The sequence below is a fragment of the Papio anubis genome, chromosome 6 (assembly GCF_008728515.1).
Source record: "Papio anubis isolate 15944 chromosome 6, Panubis1.0, whole genome shotgun sequence".
Taxonomy (NCBI): Eukaryota; Metazoa; Chordata; class Mammalia; order Primates; family Cercopithecidae; genus Papio; species Papio anubis.
The window spans coordinates 85063926-85081381 of record NC_044981.1 but is presented as its reverse complement, the minus strand read 5'-3'; the positions used below and the strand labels follow the sequence as shown (position 1 = coordinate 85081381).

The 17456-nt window shown below is 40.2% G+C and overlaps 1 protein-coding gene and 1 pseudogene across 13 annotated transcripts in view; both read right to left on the bottom strand.

Annotated features, from left to right (window-relative positions):
• Window positions 1–170: 170 nt before the first annotated feature.
• LOC110743100 lies at window positions 171–1362 on the bottom strand (annotated as a pseudogene).
• A 1962-nt stretch (window positions 1363–3324) lies between these two features.
• The window catches only part of CASP8AP2 (caspase 8 associated protein 2), a 46727-nt gene continuing 32595 nt past the window's right edge, over window positions 3325–17456 (bottom strand). For 8 of the 13 annotated variants that reach the window (XR_004184351.1, XR_004184353.1, XR_004184356.1 and 5 more), the window contains 5 exons: window positions 14980–17228; window positions 10534–13669; window positions 8416–8515; window positions 6094–6414; window positions 3325–3956 (listed from right to left, as the gene is read on the bottom strand). Coding sequence is in view for 5 of the 13 variants with exons in the window: in XM_021937600.2 (XP_021793292.2) it covers window positions 3953–3956; window positions 6362–6414; window positions 8416–8515; window positions 10534–13669; window positions 14980–17228 (5542 nt within the window). In the remaining 8 variants the exon portion in view is untranslated. The remainder of the gene's footprint in view (window positions 3957–6093; window positions 6415–8415; window positions 8516–10533; window positions 13670–14979; window positions 17229–17456) is intronic. The other 5 variants (XM_021937600.2, XM_021937610.2, XM_021937608.2 and 2 more) reach the window with 2 other exon arrangements.

Sequence of the window (17456 nt, the reverse complement as noted above, 5' to 3'; positions counted from 1 at the left end):
CCTCTGCCTCCTGGGTTCAAGCAATTCTCCTGCCTCAGCCTCCCGAGTAGCTGGGATTACAGGCGTGCGCCACCACACCCAGTTAATTTTTGTATTTTTAGTAGAGACAGGGTTTCGCCATGTCAGCCAGGTTGGTCTTGATCTCTTGACCGAGTGATCTGCCTGCCTCAGCCTCCCAAAGTACCGGGATTACAGGCGTGAGCCACCGCACGTAGCCCGGCAAATCTTTTTTCATTTTTAAAAAAAATTTTCCAGTAGCTTTTGAAGTACAAGTGGTTTTCAGTTACATGGATGAACTGCATAGTGCTGAAGTCTAGGATTTTAGTGCACCAGTCACCCAAGTCACAAACATTGTATTCAATATGCAGTTTTTCATCCCCTCCCTGTTCCACCTTCTGGGTCTCCAATGTCCATTATACTACTCTGTATGCCTTTGCATACCCATTTATAAGCAAGAACATGTGGTATCTGGCTTTTTTTTTTCCTCTGGTTCCCAAGTTTTATTCACGAACTCATACAAAAAATTCCAGATAAACGAATTTTAATCCCTCATCTTCCTCCTCCTGTTTGTCCTGGCTAATTTGGAAGTAACATAATTCATAACTTTCTTCGCTATTAGCAACTACATGCAACCAATCACACAGATTATTCTTCTTCAAATATATATATATTTTTTTGTGAGATATTTCAAATACCTTTAGGAAAAAGTCGCCTCAGAAGTCATGGTGATCTTGCTCTTGGTCCGTTCCATGGTCACAACCCCTCCACCTAGATTCCCAGCTTTTCCATTCACTTTGATCGCCTCTTGCAAAAACTGCTCAAAGTTAGCAGCATCCATGTTTCCATCTTCTACAGCAGGTGCAATTAAGAGTAAACTTCAGGCCGGGCGCAGTGGCTCAAGCCTGTAATCCCAGCACTTTGGGAGGCCGAGGCGGGTGGATCACGAGGTCAGGAGATCGAGACCATCCTGGCTAACATGGTGAAACCCCGTCTCTACTAAAAATACAAAAAACTAGCCGGGCGTGGTGGTGGGCGCCTGTAGTCCCAGCTACTCGGAGGCTGAAGCGGGAGAATGGCGTGAACCCGGGAGGCGGAGCTTGCAGTGAGCCGAGATTGTGCCACTGCACTCCAGCCTGGGCGACACAGCGAGACTCCGTCTCAAAAAAAAAAAAAAAAGAGTAAACTTCAGAACCCGATTCTTTCTTTTTTCTGCTCTGGTTTGCCACAAGCTTTTTCATGAGTGCCATGGTGGCAGTGGAAGCAAAAAGGGGTATCTGGGTTTTTTGTTTTTGTTTTTTGGTATGGAGTCTCACTTTGTTGCCCAGGCTAGAGTGCAGTGGCACTATCTTGGCTCACTGCAATCTGCGCCTCCCGGGTTCAGGTAATTCTCCCTGCCTCAGCCGCCGAGTAGCTGGGATTACAGGCGCCTGCCACCATGCCCGGCTAATTTTTGCATTTTTAGTAGAGACAGGGTTTTGCCACGTTGGCCAGGCTGGTCTCAAACTCCTGACCTCAGGTGATCTGCCCACCTCACCCTCCCAAAGTGCTGGGATTACAGGCGTGAGCCACTGTACCTGAATGTTATCTGGTTTTCAATTCCTGAGTTACTTCATTTAGAACAACAGCCTCCAGTTCCATACAAGTTGCTGCAAAATACATTATTTTATTCTTTTTGTGTGGCTGAGTAGCACTCCATGATATATGTGTACCACATTCTCTTTATCCACTCATTGATGGACACTCAGGTTTATTCTGTCTTTACAACTGTGAATTGTGCTGCAATAAATGTGTGTAGGTGTTTTTCTGATACAGTGACTTCTTTTGGATAGAGATCTTTGGTAAATCTTAATGTTTTTATTATACTCACATTTGAATGACAATTTAGATTAAAACTTTAAGTCCAGTACCTTAAATACATTACTTTCCTGCACCCAGTATTGTTGAGAAGACTGAAGTTGATCTTATTCTTGTTCCTTTATACATTTACTCTAAAAGCTTAGATTTTTCTCATTATCTTGATACTTTTAAATTTCAGTGTCTCTCATTTGGCGCCCTATGGCCCTTTCAATCTATATTTTTTTCCTCCTTCTAGGCCTCTTACCTGAATGTTGGCACACCTGCTTCTGGCTTCCATCTTGCTTAAATCCACTTTTGTATTTCCTATGTTATTATTATTATTTTTGCTTCCTTTTGGGGGTTTCTCAGCCTGATTTTCCAACTAATTTATTCTGCATCTGTATCTATCCTATTTTTCATTTTAGTTTTAATTTGATTTTATTTTTGAGACAGTCTTGCTCTGTCTCCCAGGCTGGAGTGCAGTGGCGTGACCTCGGCTCACTGCAACCTCCACCTCCCAGGTTCAGGCAATTCTCTGCCTCAGCCTCCTGAGTAGCTAGGAATACAGGCACCCACCACCATGCCCAGCTAATTTTGGTATTTTTAGTAGAGAAACGGTTACACCATCTTGGCCAGGCTGGTCTTGAACTCCAGACCTCGTGATCCACCTGCTTCGGCCTCCCAAAGTGCTGGGATTACAGGCATGAGCCACTGCGCCTGGCCTGTATCCTACTTTTACTCCATTTATTGTTATTTATTTTAAATGTTTTATTATTTCTTGTATCACGTTGCTAACATCTTTTAATGTTTATTAGTTTCATTTTAGATTCTGAAAGTCTTATGTAATCCAGTAGTATCTTTCAGTCATACTGTTTGTGAACTCACTTACCTGGTGGTATGAGATCTTCTGTGTGAGAGTATGCACTGGAGAAGGACTGATGGCCAACCCTCTAGTCGGTATTAAAGGTTCAAAGACAGGGAAGGGACAAGCCCCATGCTGGAGAGCCCTAGCACAAAAATATCACTGCTATTTATTTCAATATGTAATCCTTTAGGACATGGCTTCTTCCTTTGAACACCCTGAGAAAAATGGCAATGACGAGAGGCACTTCCTAGATTCTAGGGCCTAGATTATTAACTGAGAATTTCTGTGAGTCTGAAGGCAGAGGGGTGAAGAAGTAATGCCCAAGCTAATCAATCCTTACACCTGTTTTCTCCAAATCTTCACCCAAAAAGCTATTGTGCTACTCTGATTTTATCTGTGAGGACAACTGCAGCAGAGATACGGCTCACCATTCCGGTACTTGCTGTGAGAAGGCAGACAACAGCAATCAGTTTTCTCAAATAACCTACTCAGAGTCATTCAGCCAGCCACACCCCCACCAGGAACCACTTCAAAATTGCTCCCTATGTTCCCTGGGACTTTTACCTTTCTGATTTTTTAAATTATTACCTAAAAACAATAAAAGTAAAACATTGCAATCAAAATACGACAAAACTTTACATGGTTTTATTATACATAACTGTTATTGAAAGCAAACTTTATACAAAAAGTTTTATACAGATAAAAAAAATCCTTGGCTAGGTAAAGCCATTTTATGTGTGTGCATACACAGAAACACACATACATACATATACACACAGTATTTTACATCATCATTATACATATTTATAAATACATTATTTAAATTATTTTACAATATACCAAAACAAGGAGAGGCAATTATAAAAGCAAATAAAAAATGGATGAACACTTGAACTAAATAGTCACTAAGTTTAAAATGCTACAAAACTATTTTTTTAATCTACAAAGTCATTTCTTTAAAATATCAAAACTAAGATTTCAATACATCACTGTTGCTTTCATTTTTATAAGTTCTAATATGTTTAAAAATAAATATTTTGACCAAAAACAGATAAGCAAATCAGAGTGATGACTAGAACAAGCTGAACATGCTGATGTGAAATTAGAGTCACTGAGTAATTACAAATGTAGATTATCATCTGGTAATCAAAAAGGTGATAAACCTCCCTCTAGTGCTCATTTAAAACATGAGGAATTTGAAGCTTCTGTGTAGTATGCAATATCAATTAAGAGTCCCAGGAATTCAGCAACTTATCTGTAATGTAAGAAAATGCTAAAGTTATTATTCTATTTTTCTGATAGGACTATGTCATAATATGTTACCTTAAATGAGCTCCATTTAGACAATATTGGTGTTCAATAAACTAGCTTTCTCATCTTCCAATTGGTCTCAAAATTTAAAAAAAAACTAGCTTTTGCAATCAGTTTGGTAACTATCATTATACTTTGATATTGATAAAAATTTAATAAGACTATAGTACTTGTGGGGAAAAAAATCAGTTAAGAGGTAAGCTACCAATAAAATAACACACAATATGTGCTATCCTGCAAGCAAAGAAAATCTCAAATATCAAATTCATTAAATGGTTTAAGATTTTTGGCCAGATGCAGTAGCTTATGCCTGTAATCCCAGCACTTTGGGAGGCCAAAGCAGATGGATCGCTTGAGTCCAGGAGTTCGAGACCAGCCTGGGCAACACAGCGAAACCCCATCTCTATTTAAAAGAATTTACATTCTCTTCACAAGAGAATCGTAACATTAAGGTAAAAAAAAAGAAACTTGATTTAATTTCTTAAAGGCAGCAAAAATCTTAAAAAGCACAGTTAATCTAAAAGATAATCAAGCCACTGTTGCCCAGTTCTTTAGAATAAGCTTTTTTTAAAAAACGTTCTTTAGAATAAGCTTCTTCTCCAAATTCCCCATTATTTAAGCTTACATTCTGTTGTGTGCGTGTTTTGTTCAAGTGATTCTCTTGCCTCAGGCTCCCAGTAGGTGGGATTACAGGCATGTTCCACCATGCCCAGCTAATTTTTGTAATTTTGGTAGAGAGAAGTATCGTCATGTTGGCCGGGCTAGTCTCGAAATCCTGAACTCAGGTGATCCACCCACCTTAGCCTCCCAAAGTGCTCAGATTACAGGCATGAGCCACTGCACCCGGCCACATTCTGAATTATACAAAGAGAAATTTAACATTATAATCACTTGAACCCGAGAGGCAGAGGTTGCAGTGAGCTGCGACCATGCCACTGCACTCCAGCCTGGGCAACAGAGTGAGACTGTCTCAAAACAAACAAACAAAAAAAGAAATTTAACATCATAGTAAACTACTACACAATTTTGAAGATCTCACTAGCACTGTGCTCCATGTCCAAATCTAGTTTTTTTTTTTTTCTTTTTTCTTTTCTTTCTGTGAAGGCAGAGTCTCACTCTGTCTTTCAGGCTGGAGTGTAGTGGTGCAATCTTGGCTCACTGCAACCTCTGCCTCCCAGGTTCAAGCGATTCTCATGCCTCAGACTCCCAAGTAGCTGGGATTACAGAAAGGTGCCACCATGCCTAGCTAATTTTTGTATTTTTTGTAGAGACGGGGTTTTACCATGTTGGCCAGGCTGGTATAGAACTCCTGGCCTCAAGTGATCCGCCCACCTCGGCCTCCCAAAGTGCTGGGATTACAGGCATGCCACTGTGCCTGGCTCTGTATGTCCAAATATAGTTTCTATTCAGATTTAATTCAAACTTCATTTAAAATTGCATGTTTTGCATTCAAATAATTAGGACAGCAAATCAATTAAAAATATTGTGATACATTAAATATCTTTAAAATTTTGCTTACATAAAAATCCAAAATATTTAAGCAATTGGCTGAGATCTTAGAGAAAAAACCTGCTGGTAATTTATTTACTTACTTAGGTTTTAGAGACTGGGTCTCACTATATTGCCCAGGTTGGAGTGTATTGGTTATTCACAGGCACAATCCTAGTATCCTAGCCTCAGATTTCTAGGCTCAAGCGATCCTCTTGCCTCAGCCTCTCGAGTAGCTGGGACTATAGGAGGGTCCCACCACGCCCAGCCTTCTGCTGCTAATTTAAATATTATTGCTCTAATAAACCTGTATTGTACAAGAATGACTTGTACGACAAGTACAAAAACAAAAACTGAGGAAACATGTCTGTGAACATTAACAATTTAATATGGTAAATCATGTCATCAATTTAGATGACGATAGACTTTATGTTTTGTACTTTAATTAGCACTAATTAAAAATGTGAGAAATATTAAATTACCATCACTACACAGACTTCACTGCTTATGAACCACATACTGCTATTCAAGAACGTTTGATTTTATATTTATCTATAAAAACTTTATTATTAATCAAATGGATTTCCCCCCACCTTAGGCTCATCAGCAATCAGAAGGTTGAGGAGAGATGCCATGCTGATCTGAACTGCAGCAGGCTTCACTCTGAGCACGTCCCTGTGGATGAGGTCACCTTAGATGCCTGCTCGAGCAACCATCCTCCAACCTGTGACTGAAGCAGGAACTCAACTGGATGTCTCTCACCCACTATTCACATCTTCAATGACTAACAGGCCATTAACTGCACAACTACAGTGTCAAACATTTATTTTAGTAGTCTCCTGTAGTGTAACCATTAACTACCTGCATTTTGACTTTTCAAAGAGCTTCATTAGCTGCTGGAATCTTTCTGAGACCTGAAAATTTAAAAATGAGTGTTAATTATAAATACCTCGTAATCTTTTCTCATCTTTGAAGAATACTTTCATAAGACAGCTAAAGACAGAAAAAGTCACCTTCAATAACAAAGAGGTAAAGTAATGTTTAGAAAAATATCTTCATGGCCGGGTGCGGTGGCTCATGCCTGTAATCCCAGCACTTTGGGAGGCCGAGGCAGGCGGATCATCTGAGGTCAGGAGTTTGACACCAGCCTGACCAACATGGAGAAACCCCGTCTCTACTAAAAATACAAAATTAGCCAGGCGTGGTGGTGCATGCCTGTAATCCCAGCTACTCGGGAGGCTAAGGCAGAAGAATCGCTTGAACCCAGGAGGCAGAGGTTGCAGTGAGCCAAGTTCACGCCATTGCACTCCAGCCTGGGCAACAACAGCGAAACTCCATTTCAAAAAAGAAAAAAATCTTCATACTAAAGGTGATTATTAGTTAATTTTTCAATACTGAACTTTTTTTTTTTTGAGATGGAGTTTCACTCTTGTTGCCCAGGTTGGACAATGGCGCGATCTTGGCTCACTGCAACCTCCGCCTCCCAGGTTCAAGTGATTCTCCTGCCTTAGCCTCCCGAGGAGCTGGGATTACAGGCATATGCCACCACGCCCAGCTAACTTTTTTGTATTTTTAGTAGAGATGGGGTTTCTCCGTGTTGGTCAGGCTGGTCTTGAACTCGCGACCTCAGGTGGTCCACCTGCCTCAGCCTCCCAAAGTGCTGGGATTACAGGTGTGAACCACCACGCCCGGTCTTTTTTTTTTTTTTTTTTTAAGAGACAGAGTCTAGCTCTGTCACCCAGGCTGGAGTGTACAGTGTGAAGAGCATAGCTTACTGTAACCTGGGCCCAAGCAATCCTCCCAGTTCGGCCTCCCAAAGTGCTGGGATTACAAGCATTAATATTTCTTAAGCAAACATCAGTTTACAAAACAATCAGGATTGTCCCAGTCATACTTCTTCCACAGTTACCAAGTTTTTAACAATCCTACACTGAGTCATACTTTTAAAGAGGCTGGCTAATAAATATCTACATATTCTAACACTCAAAAAGTAAATGTAAGCCAGCTCAAGAGTTCAAATCTAGCCTGGGCAGCATAATGAGACTCCATTTCTTAAAACATTTTTTTCACACCAGTAATCCCAGCACTTTGGGAGGCTGAGGTTAGCAGATCATAAGAGGCCCAGAGTTCAAGACCAGCCTGGCCAACACAGCAAAACTCTGTCTCTCCAGTAATCTACTAAAAATACAAAAAATTAGCTGGGTGTAGTGGCACACACCTGTAATCCCAGCTACTTGGGTGGCTGAAGCACAAGAATCACTTGAACCCAGGAGGTGGTGGTTGCAGTGAGTCAAGATCACGCCATTGGATTCCAGCAGGGTCAACAAAGTGAGACTGTCTCAAAAAAAAACAAAAACAAAAAAACAAACAAGAAAAAACTGAGTGAAACTAACTTTAATTTAAAAAAAAAATTCAATCTAAACATTTATTTATTTACTTTGTCTGTCTGAAACAGGGTCTCACTCTGTCTCAGGCTGCTGTGCAGTGGCATGATCACAGCTCACTGCAGCCTCAACCTCCTGGGCTCAAGCGATCCATTTGCCTCAGCCTCCTGAGTAGCTAGGACTACAGGTGCATGTCACCATGCCCTACTAACTTTTTTGGTTTTTGTAGAGACATGGTCTCACTACGTTGGCCTTGAACTCCTGGGCTCAAGCGATCCTCCCTCCTCAGCCTCTCGAGTAGCTGAGACCACAGGTGCACACGACAGCACCCACTAATTTTTAAAAATTTTTCTGTAGAGGCAGAGGTCTTACCATGTTGCCCGGATGGTCTCGAACTCCTGGCTTCAAGGGATCCTCTCGCCTTGGCTGTGCTGGGATTATAGGTGGGAGCCACCACACCCGGCCTAAATTTTAAGTATTTAGAGTAATAACATCTGTGAACCAATAGAGATGTAAAAATTGGGTAGTTACCTGATTTGGATTTTTATCCAACTTGGCGGCTAAATATGCAAATGTTTTAAATGATGGCCCTCTTTTCTGACACTCCAGTAAAATTTCCCGGTCATCATTTCTGAGGAGGAAAAAAATGGTATTTAGTCTTAGTACACTGTAGTAGAAAGGTAATAAAAATCCCACTGCCTTAAAGTCCACCAACCAGGGAAATTTAAACCCATAGGAAAAAGTGTATATATCAAAATATGGACAATGGGTATCTCTGAGAAATAAGATTTAGATGATTTTGCTCTGTGAGTTCATATGTATTCTATAACAAACGTACTGATTTATTTTCTCAATAACAAAATTAAAGTATTTCTAATTTTACCTTTAATGTATACACTAAAAAACTTAGGGCCCAAAGACGGTCACAGACGTACTAAGCAGAAGAACCAGAACTAAAATAGAATCCACATCTCCTAATTCCCAGACCTCTGCTTTTACTACATACTCTGACCAAATGTGTATTAATACAATTGCTGAGATTTTATACTGCCATCTGCAAAGTTACCTGAAATGGGGATTTGAGGACTGTGGAATTAACAAAACTGATCACCAGTTTTCACAAAATTAAGCTTCTCTCATTAAGCATTCTAGTCAAGTATATCTACCTCTAGTCCAATGATTCATAACTGTGGTTACTTTTACATCTGAATGGGGTCTTGATTTCCTTAAACAGTTCATATAAAACTCATAAGTGTACGGGCATGGTGGCTCATGCCTATAATCCAGCACTTCGGGAGGTGGGCGGATCACCTGAGGTCAGGAGTTCGAGACCAGCCTGACCAACATGGAGAAACCCCGTCTCTACTAAAAATACAAAATTAGCTGGGCGTGGTGGCATGCCCCTGTAATTCCAGCTACTCAGGAGGCAGAGGTTGCAGTGAGCCAAGATGGTACCACTGCACTCCAGCCTGGGCAACAAAAGTGAAACTCTTTGTCTCAAAACAAACAAAAACCCTCAAAAGTACAAATGGTTTACAAAACTGTAAACTTCTAATTTGGAAGAAAAATCAAATTATTAGGTTGCTGCAAAAGTAATTGTGGTTTTGCACCAACTTGTACCAACACTCCCATTTTTGGCTGTTTCATCACTTGTCATTCCCTCTAAGATGTGCTTACACCAGTTCCTTCCAAATGAAATAATTGTTTTTAATTTAAAAAGTGAAGTTAAAACACACTTTTTCACTTTTTTTCACTTCACTTTTTTCTTTTTAACTTCACACTAGAGCTTTTCAAAGTGAAAACTTCTATCCATGGTGCTACTGCACACCTCTGGTTAAGAGCCACTGTTCTAGACTGTACAACAGTACAGCAGGACTGTACTCTAGAATGTATCTTCAACTAAATTTGGCCACTTTTGAAGTCATCATTTTCTTTATTTTAGGATAAAGTTATGAAGACATGACAGATTAGGTATCTTTAGGTTTTTTTTTTTTCTTTTTGAGACAGGGTTTTGCTCTGTCACCCAGGCTGGAGTACAATCGCCTCCCAGCTCCCAGGCTCAAGTGATCCTCCTGCCTCAGCCTCCCAAGTAGCTGGGACCACAGGCCTGCACCACAACACCTGGCTAATTTTTTTATTTTTTTTTCTTTTTTTTGAGACGGAGTCTTGCTCTGTTGCCCAGGCTAGAATGCAGTGGCGCTATCTCGGCTCACTGCAAGCTCCGCCTCCCGGGATCCTGCCGTTCTCCTGCCTCAGCCTCCTGAGTAGCTGGGACTACAGGCGCGTGCCACCACGCCTGGCTAAATTTTTGTATTTTTAGTAGACACGGGGTTTCACCATGTTAGCCAGGATGGTCTCGATCTCCTGACCTCGTGATCTGCCCGCCTCGGCCTCCCAAAGTGCTGGGATTACAAGCGTGAGCCACCGCCCCCAGCCCTAATTTTTGTATTTTTTATAGAGACATAAATTTGCCTTGTTGCTCAAGCTGGTCCCAAACTCCTGGGTTTGGGACCTGGGCTCAAGTGCTCCACCTGCCTTAGCGTCCCAAAGTATTGGGATTACAGGCATGAGCCACCGTGCCCAGCCAGACAGATTAGATTTCTGAGCTCAAAATTTCCTGGTGATTTAAATGCCTCACAAGATTCTTACCTTGTCCATAAAATGATAATTTCTCCCTTCTTTTTAATAACATTCTTTGCAGAAAGGCTCGTAGAAGTGGCAAGTGCTGCTGATGAATCCTTAATCCCTGGGGTTGCCTTTAATGATAAGGGATCTTTATTCACAGGAGGGGCCCTCTTCTTACTGGCTTTCTTTCGGTGAGCTTCAGCATTCTCACAAGAATCTTGGGTAGGTTTCTTGGTCTTTTCCTTATTGGTTAAATCTGTTTCCTTTCTTTGTTTTTTATGAGAATGATTTAGATCAGAAAGGTTTCTTCTCTTTTTGTGAGCATTATGCAAAGTCCCAGGCAACTCCGAGTTAACACAATTTGATCCTAGCTCTGATTTTAATTCATCCTTTTTTACTTCACATGAACTGGGAGATTCTGTGGTCAAGTCGATATAGGTTTCCTCAACAATGCACTCCAAAGGCCTGTTTGCCATTTGTGCCTTTTCTTCCTTACAATTATCTTCATCTACCTGTATCACCCCACATCCCAAGTCTTCAACAGCTAATTCAGGATGATTACCTTCATTTTTAGTCTCACTTGAAGCATCTTGTGTCAAATCAATAAAAGCACCTACAGTATCAGCCTGCAAAGAATTGTCTAATATTTGAGCACTTTGATTTAAAGTGCCTCCAGAACATCCCAACTGATCAATATTTAAAACTGTTACTTCTATGAATTCCCCCAAGTTTTTGGTTTCAGTGACTGGATCTTTCGTTAGATCTATATATGTGTTTGGAAGATGATCCCCGACAGAGTGTGAGATTTCTTCCATTGAAGGCAATTCTTCAATGCTTTCAGGCACTTTTGTTTCCCATACTTGATGCAATTTGAAACATTCATCAGATACTTCATCACGATGACCCATCTTACCTGAAGCATCTTTAAGAAATTCATATATATCAGGAACCTGTGTTTGTATCATAGAGCTCTGTTCTTCATGAGTTGACTTGCTGTTATCAACATTTTTGTTGGAATTTTCCAATTCCTCCACAGATTTAAAAACTGTGTTCTGACATGAAATATATTCCTTATCTGCTCTTTCATCAGCTTCCTTTCCATGTCTGGGCAAAGATGTCAATGATTCATCAGGCATCATACTCTGTTTAAGACCAGAAGAGGTAGATGGTGTTGCACGTCGTATTTTCACAATAAAATGATCATTGGACTTTTCCATTATGACGGCATGCATAGGTAGATTAGGGTGGTACTGAAAGCCTGGAGCAACAGATCGGCTTGTCCAGGAAGAAGAACAACTTGATTTACTGCTTGAATTATCAGACTCCAGAGCTAAATGAATATCTTGCTCAGATGCATCCTCTTCCTCAAGTAATGCATCTTCACTAAAATGAGCACTAATGACTTCTTCAGGAGTTGAACTAGACGAAACATCAGGCTTTAAAAAACTGAGATGACCATCTGACTTCAGAGGTGATGGTACTGTTAAAGAGACTGCTAGATCTTCAAAAAGTATGGAAGAAACGCAGGGCTTGCTCTTTTCTACACTACACACATTATCTTTACTTAAAGGTAGGTTAGTAGACACTTCAAACATACAACTTTCATCCAACACATCAGGATGAACTGGCAATGAAAGCCCTGAAGACAGAGACGGACCTTTCTCAGATGATAATAATGACCAATTATCATCACTAATCATTTTAGGACATGGAGAAGCCACCCCTGAAACTAGCTCTTCTGTTGTACAAGCTGGTATAGACTCGCACTTAAGAGTCTCTAGCAACTGCTTCTCCGGAGTCTTTAACTCCCACTCACTTTTTTCAGTACAGTTAACACTACTATCTAAAAGATCAGAACCTTGCAACAAACTTTTAAATATTTCACCCATTTGTGCATCACTCACTAAATTAAAAGTAAGGCTAGATGCTTGCTGTTCAGTAAGAATCTCAAAACTTCGTTCTGGCTTCAAAGTTGCATGCTGGGATGTCTGTGCATCCTCTATACTGCTTCCTTCATTTTTTTCCGACTTTGGGGTGCTTGAACAGTGTAGTTCCAAGGAGCGCTCTTCGGATTGAGAGTTCTTTGTATTATCAAAGCAGTTGTTAAAATTTTTTTTACTGTCATGCTTTACAGTGTTAATACTGGAGTTATTTTGGTCTTGGTATTTTTCCTCAGATTTTTTACATCCCACTAAAGACTTATAATGAACACAGTCTTCTGATTTTGATAATTTTTTTTTCAGCAATTCTTTGTTGGAGTTGTACCCACTCCCTTTCTGACAATCTGAATACTGTGCATTCTGTTTACTTGTTTTTTCAGGTTTGCCTTCATCACTATCTCTTCCAAAGTTTTTGGAATCACAAAACTGAACTAAGATTTTCTTAAGCTTTGCAAACAAATAATCAAGTTGGTCATCTACAAACTTCCACAATTTTTTTTTCATATCTGGTAGCTGCTGTTCAAATAAACGATCAACTATGCCATTTTTTTTAACTTGCTTAAGTTTAGACTCTATAACATCACAGAGATTCTTCTGTAAGGTAGTCACTGACTTACAGATTTTGTGTAAGTTGAGATGTTTAATTAGAGATGTAAAACTCAAAATTGCTGACTCAATAATTCTATGAAATTGTATTAATGAAAATTTTGCCTTGAATTTCATATAATTTTTCCTTACATGTTTTCTTATCATTCGTAACATGTGCATGATCTCTTGTTCAGAAGAGGGTACAGCAATAATTGGAACTATTTTTTCCAAGCTGGAAGTGCTCATCACTTTATCTTTCTTCTCCGTTTTTGAAGATCTGCTAGATTTATCAGGTCTTTTATTCCATTTGTTATTGGTCTGATGGATTCTTACATGTGTTTTCCTACTGTCTTTATCCAAACCCACAGTACTTTTCCCATGTCGTGGGATAGTCTTTGACTTCCGCACATTAGCCGACGCTCTAGGCTTGGAATTTTTTTCAAAACTTTCTTGTGGTTTAGATGTTTCACTATCACTTCTAATTTCCCCTTCTTCTAATTCATCTAATGGTGAATTCTTAGATGTGTCTGCTTCTGTACATTTGTCAGATTTGTAAATTGGCTTTTGATTTTCCTTATTGAGATCAGACTGACTCTTAGAGGTAGAATGAGCTGAATTTGGTAAAAACACATCTGTAGAAGAGAAAAATATATTAAATACATTTATAGAAGATAAAAATAAAGTTTAGTCATTTGACATGTCCATATTAAATATTATATGTAACAAAAAATTAAATACTGAGGCAATTCACTATTTTACTAGTTCTTTTTGAAGCAGAATGTTAATGCCTAATACTTGCATCATTGATTTTGTTTTGAGAAGTCTTGCTGTGTTACCCAGGCTGGAGTGCAGTGGTGCAATCTTGGCTCACTGTAACCTCTACCTCCTGGGTTCAAGCCAATTCTCCTGCCTCAGCCTCCCTAGTAGCTGGGACGACAGGCGCCTGCCCCCATGCCCAGCTAATTTTTGTATTTTTAGTAGAGACAGGGTTTCACCATGTTGGCCAGGCTGGTCTCGAACTCCTGACCTCATGATCTACCTGCCTCAGCCTCCCAAACTGCTAGGATTACATGTGTGAGCCACCACGCCTGGCCTGTATCTCTGGTTTTTATTGGTCTCAAAAAGTGCTCAGGGCCGGGCATGGTGGCGGGTGCTTGTAATCCCAGGTACTTGGGAGGCTGAGGCAGGAGAATCACTTGGGCTGGGAGGCAGAAGTTGCAGTGAGCTGAGATCACGCCACTGCACTGCAGCCTGGCGACACAGTGAGACTCTGTCTCAGAAAAAAAAAAACAAAAACAAAAAAACAACTCTGGCTGGGTGTGGGGGCTCACGCCTGTAATCCCAGCACTTTGGGAGGCCAAGACGGGCAGATCACAAGGTCAGGAGTTCGAGACCAGCCTGGCCAATATGGTCAAACCCTATCTCTACTAAAAAAAAAATACAAAAATTAGCTGGGAGGCCGGGCGCGGTGGCTCAAGCCTGTAATCCCAGCACTTTGGGAGGCCGAGACGGGCAGATCACAAGGTCAGGAGATCGAGACCATCCTGGTTAACACGGTGAAACCCCGTCTCTACTAAAAAATACAAAAAACTAGCCGGGCGAGGTGGCAGGCGCCTGTAGTCCCAGCTACTCGGGAGGCTGAGCCAGGAGAATGGCGTAAACCCGGGAGGCAGAGCTTGCAGTGAGCTGAGATCTGGCCACTGCACTCCAGCCTGGTCGACAGAGCTTGACTCCGTCTCAAAAAAAAAAAAAAAAAATTAGCTGGGAGTGGTGGCACGTGCCTGTAGTTCCGCCTGCCTCAGCCTCCCAAAAGTGCTGGGATTACAGGCGTGAGCCACTGTGCCCGGCCTACTTTTTATGTTATCAAAAAAGAATATCACCAATTTATCTTATGTATTTTACATTCTCAAAAAAAGCAAAGTTATAGAATATAAACTATTACCTTTATGACTGTTATTATATACTGGAACTTGAGGTGGGCTTTCATTTCTAAGAACTTTTGCTACAGGTCTCACTGGACTATTCAGAGGGCTGATAGCTTCTGGAATAGGTCTCAGGTGATTAAGGTCAATGCTCAAAACCGAGTTATCATCATCATGATATACTGAGTTTGTTTCACCAGTTGCCATTCTGTGGTCCATTAACTCAGTCTGCTGAAGTGAAGAATCTAGAGTATCTTTAGGTAAGCAAGGCTCCAAATGACATGACTTACTCTCAACAAGTGGTGTAACTACAACAGAAGGCTCAAATTTTGGGTTATTATCTTCTGAAAGCATTATTGGCAAAATATCAGCTTCCTCAATTGAAGGCTGCAAAATGCTTTCAGTGGTTTCACCCACTGTTGTTGAAAGTGCTACCTTCATTTCCATACCTTCAGAAATACCACAAGAATCTGAATTATCATTTCTTTTGGTATCCAATTCCAATCCAAAGTTTTGAGACACATCTGTTTGTAATACATCCATTACCACAGGAGCTGCTGCCCTTCCATTATTAATGGTTTGTTTCATTCCTGTTGATGGAAACAAGGATTCTGTCTGTTGTATTTCCATAGGAGATGGGAAGGAAGTCTCTGTACCACAAATGGGCACTTCACAATGCATAGTATTGTCAACAGATCTAACTAACAAACTATTTTCTTCTTCCATTTTGGTTTCTGAGATACCAATCCTGGGTTCAGTCACTGCTAAAAGAGCAACCTTTGGTTCCAATAATGATGACTTCGTTTCCCCCATGGTATGTTCACTGACAGAGGCTTCCCCCAAGATATGTTCACTGACGGAGGGAACATATGCCACTGTTTTAGCTTGCACTGAACACTCTGAATCACATACACCACTGGACTTGGGAACATCAGTTGTTTTATTCTGATTATCCTGAGAAACAGGTTGCTTTTTAGCAGGAGAAAGAGTTAAGTTCAATTTTTCCATAAAACTCAATTTTAGGTCTTTGTTTTTTGTTTCATTTGGACCATTCTCAGCTTTCATTGCAAGCTCTTTATTATGTGCTCCTTCAGAAACTCCATTATCAGGGACTTCTCCCTTATCAGTCTTTGGTTCATTCTGTTTCTTTAAATCAGAAGTGGTTTTCTTAGTTTCCTTATTAACCTTCTGAAAATGTTCTGTAGGTACTCTTTTTTCATTTCTAATATGCTTATTATCTTCTTTGCTTTCTCGTTCTCTTTTCCTCTTATCTTCGGTTCTATGTCTTTCTGCTTTTAAAGGTGTGTTTTCCCACTGGTGCATAGCATCAACTTCCTTAGAGTCAATGTTTTTGTGAGTTCTACTGTTTGAAAGAAAAGATGGACATCTTCCATCTTGAAAACTATGACTGTTTACACTCCTGTCTCTTTTACAATCTTCCCATCCTCTTCTCTCTTCTACATGGTATTTACTTGAATTATGAGAAAATGTTGTTATTTCGTTCTTGGAATGAGGAAGTGATGCTCGTTCAGATCTTCTCCAGTGATCTTGGTCCTTTACTACTGACTTAGGTTTTTGATCAACTTTTCTTTCTTCTTTGTCTTGTGATTTAACTTCTTTCCTATTTATATTTTGTGATCTTTCACTTTGTCTTTCTAGTTTTTTGTCACTTTGAGAGTCTACTCGACTGTGTGACCTTTCTCCAGGGGTCTCTTTCTCCCAAGAAGAGTTAATGCGTTCACCTTTATAGTCAGAATCTGAGTTACTTTTAAACTTTGAACTTTTGCTTTCAGTCTTTGGTTCACCTTTACCATATTTCTCAGGATGTCCTTGTAGCCTTTGACTAGCCTCCAGTATCCTTGGTTCACCATCACCACAGCCAGGACTTAAGTCTTTTCGTACTCTTTCAGTTCCTCTGTTGAACTGGCTATGTCTAATATCTTTTCTTCCTCTTCTACTATCCTCATTTGAGCTACCCTCACCAACCTGATAATGAGAACGCGACCAAACACCATTAGTGCAGTGTTTCTCGACAGATATAGGTAAATGTGAAGTACTCCTTTTATCAGAATGTGATTTTCCTTCCTTTTCCAGATTTGGCAGTGAAGTGCTATGATGTACATCTTTAGAAACATCACTTTTAGCTCTGTGATCAGTCTTTGAACAATCATCCAAATGTGGAGATCTAGATTTAAGATCTTTTGTTTTAACTGTATCAAATGTCCTTGCGGTTTTATGATTATTTCGAAAATGTGGAAACTCAGACAATCTATTGAGAAATAAAAACAAAAAAAAAAAAGTTAAATTATATTTGCAATATTCCAAACTTTATTCACATGAGTAATTCATGATTAAGAATTACCAGCTTTGGCCAGGCATGGTGACTCATGCCTGTAATCCCAGCACTTTGGGAGGCCAAGGCAGGTGGATCACTTGAGGTCAGGAGTTCGAGATCAGCCTGGCCAACATGGTGAAACCCCGTCTCTACTAAAAATAC